Consider the following 12,015-nt stretch of genomic DNA (forward strand, 5'->3'; position numbering starts at 1 on the left):
AGCTAAGCCAAGGCGCGCACGCGCGGCCAGAAGAGCACCCAGGGCTCAAGTGCCTCGATGCACCTGCCTGGAGCATGCGTCCTGCGCAGACTTAAGGACCAGTAGGTAAAGCGCCCTTGTCCTTCCCCAAATGGCGCCTAATCCTGTACGGCCCGCCCCCCTGCGGTGTTTCGACCTCCTCTATAGCCCCCACTTCCTGTCCATGAACCCGGAAGTCTGCCCTTAGTCAAGCCTGAACGGACCCGGCAGGCCAGGGTCTCTTCTCGCTCGGGAGGAGGCCGGCAGAGGGCAGACCCTGCTGAGTCCGTACAGCGCCCCCTCAGGCATCGTGCCGCCAGAGCGCCCCGGGCGGCGTCACCGCCCCGCTGGTAGGATTGTGATCTGGCGCGGCCACGGCCGGTCTCAGCGTCAACGTGACGTCACAGCGGCGTCAGCCTCGAGCTCGCGGGGAAGAGACGCGGGCGGCGCAAGATGGCGGCAGCAGCAGCAGCGGCGGCTGCTTCTGGGCCCCGGGCGAAGGCGCCGGCGGCGGGGGCGGGGGCCGTGGCCGTCGAGGAGACGGAGGAGGAGGAGACGACGGCGGCTTTAACTAGGACTGCGGCGCGCGGGCGCCCCGAGCTTGAAGCGCAGTCGGAGGACTCGGGCGGGGGCGGCGACGGCGGCGACGGCGATGAGGACGAGGATGAGGACGAGGACTTGGGCTGTTCCTCGGGCGAGGAGGACGACGACGACGACGAGGAGAAAGAGAACGAGGCGGAGATCCAGCGGCTGGAGGAGCAGGTGCGCTGCGGGGGAGGGGCAGCCGCGGGGGGGAGGGGCAGCGCGGCGGCCGTTGCTGGGACTGTTGCCCCGGAGTTTCGCGCACGCGCAGTGAGCCCCACGTGCGGCCGAGCCTGGCCCGCTAGGCCAAAGAACTGGCGGGAGGGACCGGTTGCCTTAAGGCTCTTACTCTTGGGTGCCTCTCCCACTAGTGGGGCCCGCAGGGAAGACACGGCATGAGGGGGGTCTCGAGGAGGAGAGGGGGAGAGTGGGCCAAGCAGCGGGAACCGCGGGAGAAAAGGCTTCGAGTCGGAGGGGCGGAGGGAGGAAGGAAGTTTCATTAGGACCCTTTTCCCCCCCGCAGTCACCCGCCCCCTTAGGCACATCTGTCTGCTGCCCAATTCATGTTCTTGTTGCCATCGGCAGACTGGCAGGGAAGAGAAAAGTGGGTTCCCAGCAAGCCTTCTTAGTCAGTCACCCGCTCCTTCCCCTTCGCTCCTGGGCCCAGCCCTCGGGTGATACGGGACCTCGGCTGAGCCCCTTAAGGCAGGGGCAGTGGAGGGGTCTGGCGGGAGGCGGGGCCGGAGGCGGGGGCTGGCCCGGGGTTCCCCTCGGAGGCCGCCCAGCCCCTATGCTCCAAGCAGGGGTCTTCTTCCTCTGACAAAGGGGTCCGCGTTCTCTGAATGAATCTCGAACTAACTTGTCCAAATCGTTGTTGGGAATTGCACGTTGCATTATAGGGAATTTGAAAAAGACTTGCCCGCTGTCCTCAGGTAGCTTATAGTCTGTGTGGCAAAAGGCAGGCGTGAAAATACGGACCAAGGAGAGTTTGGAACCCAGGTGGCGGGAGAAAGTGGAGAAGCAAGAAACAACTGACAGTGGCCACCGTCGGAGCTGGAGGCTGTCTCACAGACCTCGGGGAAGGGCTTAGTCTGGGACCGGTACCGGACCCGGTCTGAGTGAGAAACACGAGGCGAGCTGGAGGCGGGCTGTGGTGGGAGCCATCTGCACATGCTGTGCATTTAAGTTACTTGTAGCCACCCCGCCCCTGAAGCCAGCAGCACTGAGGGCTTGTCCCCTTAGCTTCTGCCATTGGGCCTTTTGTGTCCCATTTGTTTCTGATTGTATCCTTCCCTCTCCTCAGTGAGCTGTCTCAATGCGGACTGAAACCTAACGAGGGGACGGCATCTTGCGACAACAGTGCCACATGGCACCTCCTGAGGGGAGGCCGACTCTCGGCTCTTTCTCAGGGCCAGGCTCAGTCCCTGCGGTTCTAGCCAGTGGCCGCTGGTCTTGGGCCAGGAGATGTACGATAGCTGATGGTTTGAGTTGAAGTGGATTGGGTTGATCAGCACCCGCCCAGTCATTTGCAAGGAGCTCCTCCAGATCAGAACGCATCCGCTCTGCGGCTGGAGGTCCCTCCGATGATGTAGCCGGTACCTCTTAATTTCTCCAGTTTGAATGGGGCTTTGCCTCGGGAGCACTGTCCCCATCCCTTCCTCCAGCCTCCTCATGATGCTAAAGGTCATGCTCCGACCATAATGGGGACTTTTCAGACGGGCTTTAGACGGAGGGAGCTGGACTTTCACTTTCCAATTCTCATTGCAGAGCGGACTTGATGAGACCTCATATTCATCTTTGTTCTCATTTGTCACGTATTAGAGGAGAAAAAAGGACATAAAACTTGAACACTTAAAGTAATAGCATCCCTGAAAATGGCAGAGATTTCCGCCAACATCAGTTTGCACCCTTACCTCCTTTGGCTGTTTGGGTCACCCCACCCTTGTGATGGTAGTTGGGCCACTGAGATGTTTAGTTCCTAGAGCTCCAGGTGCCGTGCTCTCCTCTTAGCCTGAGTGGTGGTCTCCCGTTGAGCAGGAGCTAGCTCGGTCAGGATTCTCTCAGGATAGGAATTTAACTCAGATGGCTAATTCTTTTTGACTGTTGACATGGCACAAGGAAGTCCAAGGAGAGCATACATGTGCTGGTAAGTTAGATAATGATGCAGGTGTGCCGGTAATAGCGATCTCATTTTAAATAAATCTCAACCTGGGCATTCTCATCTGCATACATTTCCCAGCATCCCACGGGCTCTCCAAGGGCATATGGTCCAACCAACCGCTCTTGTTCTACAGATGAAGAAACAGGTCCAGGGCAGGAGGTCATTCAGTGGCCCAAGACACAGGGAGGAGGTTGCAGAGCCAGGATGTGAACTAAATGGCTAATGCTGTTAAGCCACATTCTTATTTGTCAAGTCCATCAATATGTAGATAACTTTCTGATTCTAAAATAACTGTGGATCTTGTAGGGTAAAGAGACTTGCAATTTTAGAGATGAGAAATACCAAGTCCATATTGGTGATTTTCTAAGGCCACAAGTATGAGTCTGCATACATACATCGCAAGGTGATCGATCCAGCGGCCTCCTCAGTCCTCCAGGATCACACCCTTATTCCGTAGCTCCTCACCCCCTTACAGAGTGAAACAACAATGAGTGTGCTCCAGAAAACTCAGCTGGCAAGCAGTTAACGTTGAGCCTCTGATATTAATAATGCATCTTATTCATAGTGCTCACTGCCAGAGCTTTGTTGCCTCGCGGATATTGCAGAAGCTCAGGAGTTTTGAGCCTGAGCATGTGGGTTCAGATCTCAGCTCTGTTCTTAGTATCTGCGCAGCCGTGGCCAAGTCACTTTATCACTCTGAGCCTCAGCTTTCTCTGTGAAATGGGAAAATTGCACTAGAGGACCTCCGAGGACTTGGTGACCAGTTGTGAAGTGTTGGTTTTATATTTCTAAGTTTTTATGTACCACAGCAAGAGAAAATTAAGTAGAGGTGAGAAAAAAATTGCTGCCTTATCCTTAAGAACCATAGCTTTGATGCTGTATTTTTCAGATTGAGACGCTTTATATTTGAATAGTATTTTTAAAAACCCTGTAGTATTTTTATTCTTTAGAGGTTCCATAGTCTTGACCAAGGTCACAAAGTTAGGTCAAGATGGGCTTTCCTAACCATCCTGCTGTGCCTCCCGGACAAGCAGGCTACTTCTGTAGATGCAAGAAGCTCAGTCTGGTAGGGCTCATTTTTAATTAATAACTATCATGTGGTAGTTATAATGAATATAGTGATATATTGATTTCCCTCCCTAGCTGCAAAGTGCTTTTTAATTTTAATAACAAAATGATTCTTACCTTGAAATTAATAGTTATCCGGCTGTTGTCCCTAATGTTTGTTACTCTGAAAATCTCTGCTTTTATAATTTGTAAGGGAATTCTGGTTGGTTTTAGGCCCAGTATTTTTTACTCAAGGTTTTTTGTTTTTACATTTTGCCAGCAGAACTTCTTGTGTTACTTGTGGATGGAAATTGGTTGTTGAAGTGGATCGGTGGGTGTTAAAAGGCTTTAACACTTTGGGCTTGGGCCAGTGAACCTTGTGAGACAGACATGGCAGCCTTCCTGGCTTGATGATAACTCTTCCCTTTTTTTAAAAAAAAGCTTTTTATTCTCAAAACATATGTAGATAAACTTTCAGCATTCACCCTTGCAAAACCTTGGGTCCCAGATTTTTTTTCTTCCTTCCCCCCACCCATTCCCCTAGATGGCAAGTAATCTAAATACGTGCAATTCTTCGATACATATTTCCACATTTCACATTCATCATGCTGCACAAGAAAAATCAGATCAAAAAGGAAAAAAATGAGGAAGAAAACAAAATGCAAGCAAACAGCAACAAAAAAGTGCAACTACTATGTTGTGATCCACACTCAGTCTGCACTCAGTCCCCACAATCTTTTGTTTGAGTGCAGATGGCTCTCTCCATCACATGACAAACTGGCCTGAATCACTTCACTGACAAATCTTTCCTTGACAGGCCTGTGTCATTTAATTGTCTTAGGTAAGCGACAGTGGAAGTTGGTTTGAACAGTTATTTAATACTTGATATTCCCCTGGATTCCTTTATAGCATGCTCTGTTCCTTTTCCAGAATGTTGAAACATGTTGGATTATTATTCAATATTTTTCCCCCCTTGAAAATATTCAATTGATGCTTTTTATTTTTAACATCATTTATTTCCAGCATACCTCCTTGACCAATAGAAGGGTCCTTTATAACAACTTACTGTGGTTCATTAAAGCCTCAATGTCCTGGCTATGTAGGTGATGTGAATTCTCAGAAGTCAGAAAGGGGCCACTATGATGAGCTGAGAATCAAGGCTTTTCAGGGGTGTTTTCCTTTGCATTATTGTGCTTATAGACTTTGTTCTAATTCTTTATCAGTTTATGCAAATTTGGTTAGTTTGCTTATGACATAAGGATGAGCTCAAGTTGACTTTTTTACTTTTTTTTTTTTTTCAGATTCATTTTAAATTAACTTTTAAAATTTCTTCTTGTTATAGCTTTCCATCAATGCCTTTGATTACAATTGCCATGTGGACCTGATAAAGTTGCTTCGGCAAGAAGGGGAACTTATCAAGTTGAGACGAGCTCGACAGAAAATGAGTGAACTTTTCCCTCTTACTGAAGGTAACTGGGACTTTTTCAACTGTCTCCTATTTCTCTCAGAATTTTAACTGGGAATGTGTTTTAGACATCCAGAGTACTTGTTAATTTGTAGGTGGATCAGCCAGCAAGCTTAGGATGCTCTCAGTTCTTGTTCAAAGGGAGTTTGTGCTGTGAATGACCAGTTAAGGGTTTTATTCTAGAAAGAATTTGTTGGCGTGAAAGTGTCATGCTTAGATTTTTCTGACTTTTGGGCTGAGTGTCTTGTGAAAACAGTCTCTTAGTAGAGGGACCTTCCCTCTGCTGATTATCTACTGTTTGTGTCTTCTTTGTCCCTCATTAAACTGGGGGCTTCTTGAAAGCAAGGGCTGTCGTCTGTTGCTTTTTTTTTTCTATCTCCAGTGTCTGGCACATAGTAGGCACTTAATAAGTGCCTAATAATTCTACCATCAATTAGTATTAGTCACAGTATTAATAATAATGATAATAATAACTAATGCCACTGGAAAAAACTAAGAACCTCTTAATGTCTCTCTACATTGCACACATTGACACTACTAGCATTGTTTGTTGGTTTTATACAAAAGATATAATGTTAGCATACCTTCTTGCTGGAAATTGAAACTTTTGGCAGCCATCAAAAACTGTGTAATAGTCCAGTTGCTGGTTCTCTAATGTGAAATTCAGTAAAAATAAATATAATTCCATGGAATAGCTTTAATTACACTTCACATCTGTGATAGGGATTACCCCATGGATTTCAGTGATCTCTAGGAGGCTGTAGGGACTAGATTGGGGGTGCCCTCAATTGCAGATGCCTCTGGGTTGTCATCTTTTCTTTTTCTCTTTTTTACTCTTTGAATTTTATATAAATCTCTCTAAGTAATGAATCATCTTTTTCGGAAATTTTCCAACTTAAGTTATGGTTATCCTGGATGTGGTTATTTTTATTTGTGTTTTCTTCTCTAATCCCCCTCTCTCCCCAGTCTTTCCATTCCCTGCTTCCTGTTGTGTTTGCTGCTTGTTAAGCTGCTTTATCACTTTAATGAATTGTTTCTGAATAGTAGGTTGAAGTATCTGAATTATGTTCTTATTTGAGCAATTTTGAGTATTACAGGGTTGGCTGGGGTTACTGTGGGCTCACTAACATGACATTAAGTTGTTCTGTTTTTGATCATTAGTTTTGAATATCCTTTCTATTTTGAAAGGGACTACTGTGTTAAGAAGACCTGAATTAGACCCACCCATCCCTACCCTAGTCCCTGAACTGTATGACACAAGTAACTAGACTTCTCAAGTTGCTATTCTTAAAATATATTTTTTTCACAAAAATTCTTTATAGATAGCAGGAACATAAAAAGAGGATTGTATATGAAATTTCTTGCTTTAAAATATACATGTATAAATTTTTGCATGTGTTTCAAAACTGTCCACTTTGTGCTTCCTTCTGAATTTCCTTATGTATTTTTCCTGTGCATTAAAAAAACCCACTACAATGATCCTTTCTTTTTGGGCATCACTACTTGCGGACAGCCCTAATCCCAATTTAAAACAGAGAAAAAAAGAAAGCTTGTCTTTCTTCCACAAATAAGCATAGTCCAAGATGTCTACACAGGTAAAATATATTTGGATCATTCTGTATCTTGTGTCCATCACCTTTCTGTGACGAATAACAAATGTTTAGAGCAATACAATGACCAACCCTATCTCAGGGAATCTATGATGAAACACATTTATCAACCTTCTCACAGAAGGGTGATCCACACTCAGTCCCCACAGTCCTCTCTCTGGGTAGATGATTCTCTCCCTCACAAGTTTATTGGAATTGACTTGAATCACCTAATTATTGAAAAGAGTCACGTCAATTGATCATCACATAATCTTGTTGTGCTATATGATGTTCTTTTGGTTCTACTTACTTCACTTAACATCAGTTCATGCAAGTCTCTGTAGGCCTTTTGGTCAGAGATACTTTACATCCTGTAGCAAAATTTTAGTCTTCCTCTCCAGTTTATTTTACTCATTTATTTTAGTTTCCAGCATATTTGTAAGATTTCATGTTCCAAATTTTTCTCTCTCTCCCTTCTTCTCAAAGCAGCAAGCAATTTGATATAGACTAAGCATGTATAATCCTTTTAAACATTTTCATATTTATACAAGAAAAGTCAGACTAAAAGAGAAAAAAACCACAAAGAAAAACAAAAACAAAACAAGGTGAAAATACTATGCAATCCATATTTAGTCTTTTTAGTTCTTTCACTGGATTCAGATGGCATTTTCATCCCAAGTCCTTTGGAATTATGGATGCAGATGGCATTTTCATCCCAAGTCCTTTGGAATTATCTTGAATCACTGCCTTGCTGAGAAGAGCCAAGTATTACAGTTGATCATCACATAATTTTGCTGTTACTATACACAAAGAATTTTAAACTAATAGTGTTTGTTCAGCATTTTATGTTTTATCTTTGATAGTGGTTCTCCCATTCTGGGAGAAATCCCCACTTGATCTTTTCATCCTGGTTAAGTGTCATTCTGTATCTTCTCTGGGTAGCATAGATAGTGTACCGGGCTTGGAATCATGAAGACTGATTTTCATGGATTCAAATCCAGCCTCAAATAATTAGTAGTTTTGTGATCTTGGACGTCACTTAGCCTTGTTTGTCTCAGTTTCCTCATCTGTAAAGTGAGTTGGAGAAGGAAATGGCAAACCATAGAAAACTCCAAATGGAATCATGAACAGTTGAACATCACAATTGTTGACTCAACAAAATATCTCTTCTCCCCTTTATGGCTAATTTCTTTGAAAAGGCTGTCTATAGTAGATGCCTCTACTTTTTTTCACTCTCTTAATCCCTTATAATCTGACTACTGACTTTATTTTACTGAACCTGCTCTTTCTAAGTTATTAATATGCTAATTATAGTTGCCAAATCTTTTTTTTTTCTTTTTTTTATAATAGATTTTTCTTTTTCCGAATGCATGCAAACACAGTATTTAACATTCACTCTTGAAATAATCTTATTGTTGCTGTGTATGATGTTCTCTTGGTTCTATTTATTAGCATCATTAGCTTTTCTGAAATCAGCCTCCAAGGCCTTTCCTTAATCCTTATTCTCCCAGATCTATCTTTGTCCTTTAACATTTAATTTGATTCCTCTCTCCTCTTTGGTAGACTATCTTCTCTCTCCCCCTTTCCTTCTCCTCTCTTTCTTTTTCTTGTCTCCTCTTCCCCATCTGACCATTCCTTCTTTATGTCTCCTTACTAGATCCTTGTCCAGATCATGTTCTCTAACTAAATGTCCTTCAGAATTCTGTCTTGGGTCCTCTTCTTTATACTCCTTCACTCAATGATCTCATCCATACCCATTTATATTGGTGATTCTTAAATTCATCTATCCTGCTTTGACCTCTCTGTAAACTTGCAATCTTGGATCCTTAATTGCCTTTCAGACATCCTGAATTTGATATATAATAGACATATTAAACTAAATATATCCAAAAAAGAAGCTCATTCTTTTCTTCCCCCTTCCAAATTTTCCTATTCCTTTTGAAAGCATCACTATTTTTCCAGTCTCTCAGACTAACAACTTAGATGACATCCTGGACTCTTCACTATTTCAGTCTTTTGCCAAAGCCTGACAACCTCATCTCTCTCAAATATGCCCTCTCCTCTTTACTGATACTGCTTCCATTTTAATGCAGCACTTAACCACTTCATACTTATACTGTTGCAATGGCTACAGGTGGATCTTCCTGTGAGTCTTCCTTCAAGTCTCATCCTTCTCAAGTCCATCTTCAATTCATCCACTAAAATGAATTTCTTAAAAGTGCAAGTTTAATCATGTCATCCCCCTACTCAATACATTCCATCTTGTCTCTAGGATCAAATACAATATTGTCTGCTTGGTGTTTAAAGTTCTTCGTAACCTAGCACCCTTCTCTTCCCTGCAGTGACACTGGTCTCCTGGCTGTTCTATGAACAAGATAGTCCATCTCTTCCTGCTGTACATTCTCTCTGGCTGTCCTTCACATCTGGAATATGATGTTCCTCATGTTCCTCTTCTGGCTTTCCTGGCTTCCTTTAAGTCCTAACTAAACTCCCATCTTTTTTTTTTTTTTTTTTTTTTAAACCATTAATAGTGGTATTAATTTGTACATTGTATATAATGTGCCATAGGTTTTCATCAAAACCCCCTTCAATATCTTTTTAAAAAACACTTTATTCTTTCAAATATATGTAGATAGTTTTCATCATTCATTTTTGTAAAATCTTGTCTTCTCCATGAAGCTTTCCCCAGTTCTTCATTCTAAGTTTCTTCCTGCTTTTAATTTTTTCCTGTATGTTGCTTGTTTGCATTTATTTATTTACTTGTCTTTCTCATTAGATTATGAACTCCTTGAAGAGCAGCAATTGTCTTTTGTCTCTTTTTTATCTCCAGAGCTTAGTAAAATAGCTAACATAGTAGATACTTGATAAATGTTTATTAATTGATGATAATCTAAAGAGGGACTCTTCTTTCAGAAATTTGGCTGGATTGGTTGAAGGATGAGATCAAGATTGCATCAGATGGCTCAGATCGGGAGAAAGTATATGAACTCTTTGAACGAGCTGTAAAAGACTATATTTGTAAGTTTCTAAACCTTCCTTTGTATATATTTAAAAATCTTTGTAATACAGTATAGCAGATCACTCTTTTCTTTTTTCTTGGGCAGTAATCCTGTGAAACAACTACTGCTATTAATAATGTTAGACTTGAATTCAGAGTCTAGATTTGCTATTGGTTTTGTGGCCCTGATAAGAGAGTGAATTTTAAAATAAAAAGAGAAGCAGTTTTTGTGTATATTATGACTTAAAAATTTTATGTGTTGATTTATGTGTCATTTTTTCAAGGAGTGAATTTTTCTAGGTAATTAAAGAATGTTTAAATGCCAGTTCTTATTTAAAAATTTGCTTTAAATGAAGAACTTTCTAACATGCGCTTTTTTCTGTTTTTTTTTTTTTTTTAATAGTATACTGAATTGATCAGTAACTTTTTTTTTATGATTGTCTCATCATTTTGGGTGATGAGGCTTCCCCTCATGCTCTTAACTGCCCTGTGTTGGCCTAACAATGTCCTGTGCTTGCTCAGCTGGATAGGCTTCTAGCATGGGCCAGGCAGCAGAGTGTTTGTTTCCCTTCTGAGAGGATCAGCTGAGCTCAGTTTGGAGAAGTTTGGTGAGACTTTTTTTTTTTTTTTAAAATTTCAACTGAGGATTTGCTAAGAGAGCAGCAGTGATCTGCATTAGTAAAGGAAGAAAGAATTAAAGGAGAATGATTCTAAATTTTCAAAGAAAGTCCCATTTAAGGGTGATGAAGGAAGTGGTTCTAAATCCACCATCAAGGAAGTCTGAGAGAAGCAACACAAAGCCTGGGAAAATTGGCCTTAAACAGTTCAAGAATTAAGAAGAAAACCAAAAACCTGTTGGAAGGAAAGTTCTAACCTGAGAGCAAAAGTGAAGAGATACAAGTTGACTTGAAGTGGGATGACTTGAAAAAGAAAGAATTAAGATAGAACAGACAACTCAATGATAAAAGCAACTACGAGTGCGTTCTCAAGGCAAAAACATATTTAGGAAATGCCTAAGAACAAAAAATTGTGATCAAAATAAATTACAAAGTTAATGAGGGAAGTACAGGAGTTAATTCAGGGTAAGAGTAAACTTTGCATTTGGTCATGATTTAATCAATATTACCCAGTGTTACATTTGGCATGTAATGAGGAACAAAGGAAAAGAATTTGAAGAATTAAAAGAGAAATGGGATAATGAATTGAGAAAGGTCAAATATTCCAGTAATATTGTTAAGAAATGTCTCCAGTACAGCAATACATCAGAAATTGCAGAAATAATAAGTTTTAAATGCCAGATGTCAAGATATTGCATCATGTGGAATGTGCTTAAAACAACAAAAGTGATTTTGGACCAGTAGAATGTACTTAGCTTCATGGGAATATGTTCTGCTTTACCACCTTGTAATTCATCCATGTCTGGGAAAAATGTTAGACATACACTCTGATAAAGAAGAGGTAGTAATGCATGAAACGAAGCAAATTCTTACATTTGTGACTCAAAAAGAAACTAATTAATGAAACATTCACTAATATGTGGAATGTTTTTAGGCTTTTACTTTTTCATTAGGTATCCCCCAAAACTAAGATCAGAAATGGTTGAAGTAATCAAAGAAGCTGTAATATGCTTTGTAAGACATGTCTCAGCACACTAAAGAACAGAACTATTATTATTAAAATGATGAATACTGAATGTTAAAATAGCCAGTGATTAATATTCTTATTTAATTTTGATAGTAGTGTTTGATTTATATTGATGATTGTTGTTTGTCTTGCATTTTGAAGAGGACCAATGACTTCATGGGATAATGATGGCTTGACTTGTCGGTAAATTGGTAGGCACAATTGTCAACTTCACTCTCCACTGGAGATCATCAATTCCCTGCTAAATACAGTGAGCAATAAGTATGGAAGGAAAACTCTTGTTATCTAAGCCCTAGAAATCCTGCACATCTTGTACCTGAAATCATTTAAATCAAGTTCTGTGGAGGGCTGATAGAAGAGCATCTCGTAAGAAAGACCAAAAAATCCACTGTCAGGAGCTTCTGGAGTCTGTTTTCCTAGCCCTGTTAAGTAATATGTAGGAGCATATCTAGATGTTGGTGATAGCAATTAAATCTGGACTAAAAAGTCACTCCCCATGTGGAACAAAAAG

General features: G+C 41.7%; 1 protein-coding gene across 1 annotated transcript in view; it reads left to right on the top strand.

Moving 5' to 3' along the window:
* Positions 1-224: 224 nt before the first annotated feature.
* SART3 (spliceosome associated factor 3, U4/U6 recycling protein) overlaps positions 225-12,015 on the top strand; it is a 32,345-nt gene continuing 20,554 nt past the window's right edge. The window contains exons 1-3 of the mRNA XM_074295899.1: positions 225-780; positions 5,151-5,277; positions 9,776-9,880. Of these exons, the coding sequence (XP_074152000.1) occupies positions 472-780; positions 5,151-5,277; positions 9,776-9,880 (541 nt within the window). The 5' untranslated portion in view covers positions 225-471. The remainder of the gene's footprint in view (positions 781-5,150; positions 5,278-9,775; positions 9,881-12,015) is intronic.

The sequence above is a fragment of the Sminthopsis crassicaudata genome, chromosome 1 (genome assembly GCF_048593235.1).
Source record: "Sminthopsis crassicaudata isolate SCR6 chromosome 1, ASM4859323v1, whole genome shotgun sequence".
Lineage (NCBI taxonomy): Eukaryota > Metazoa > Chordata > Mammalia > Dasyuromorphia > Dasyuridae > Sminthopsis > Sminthopsis crassicaudata.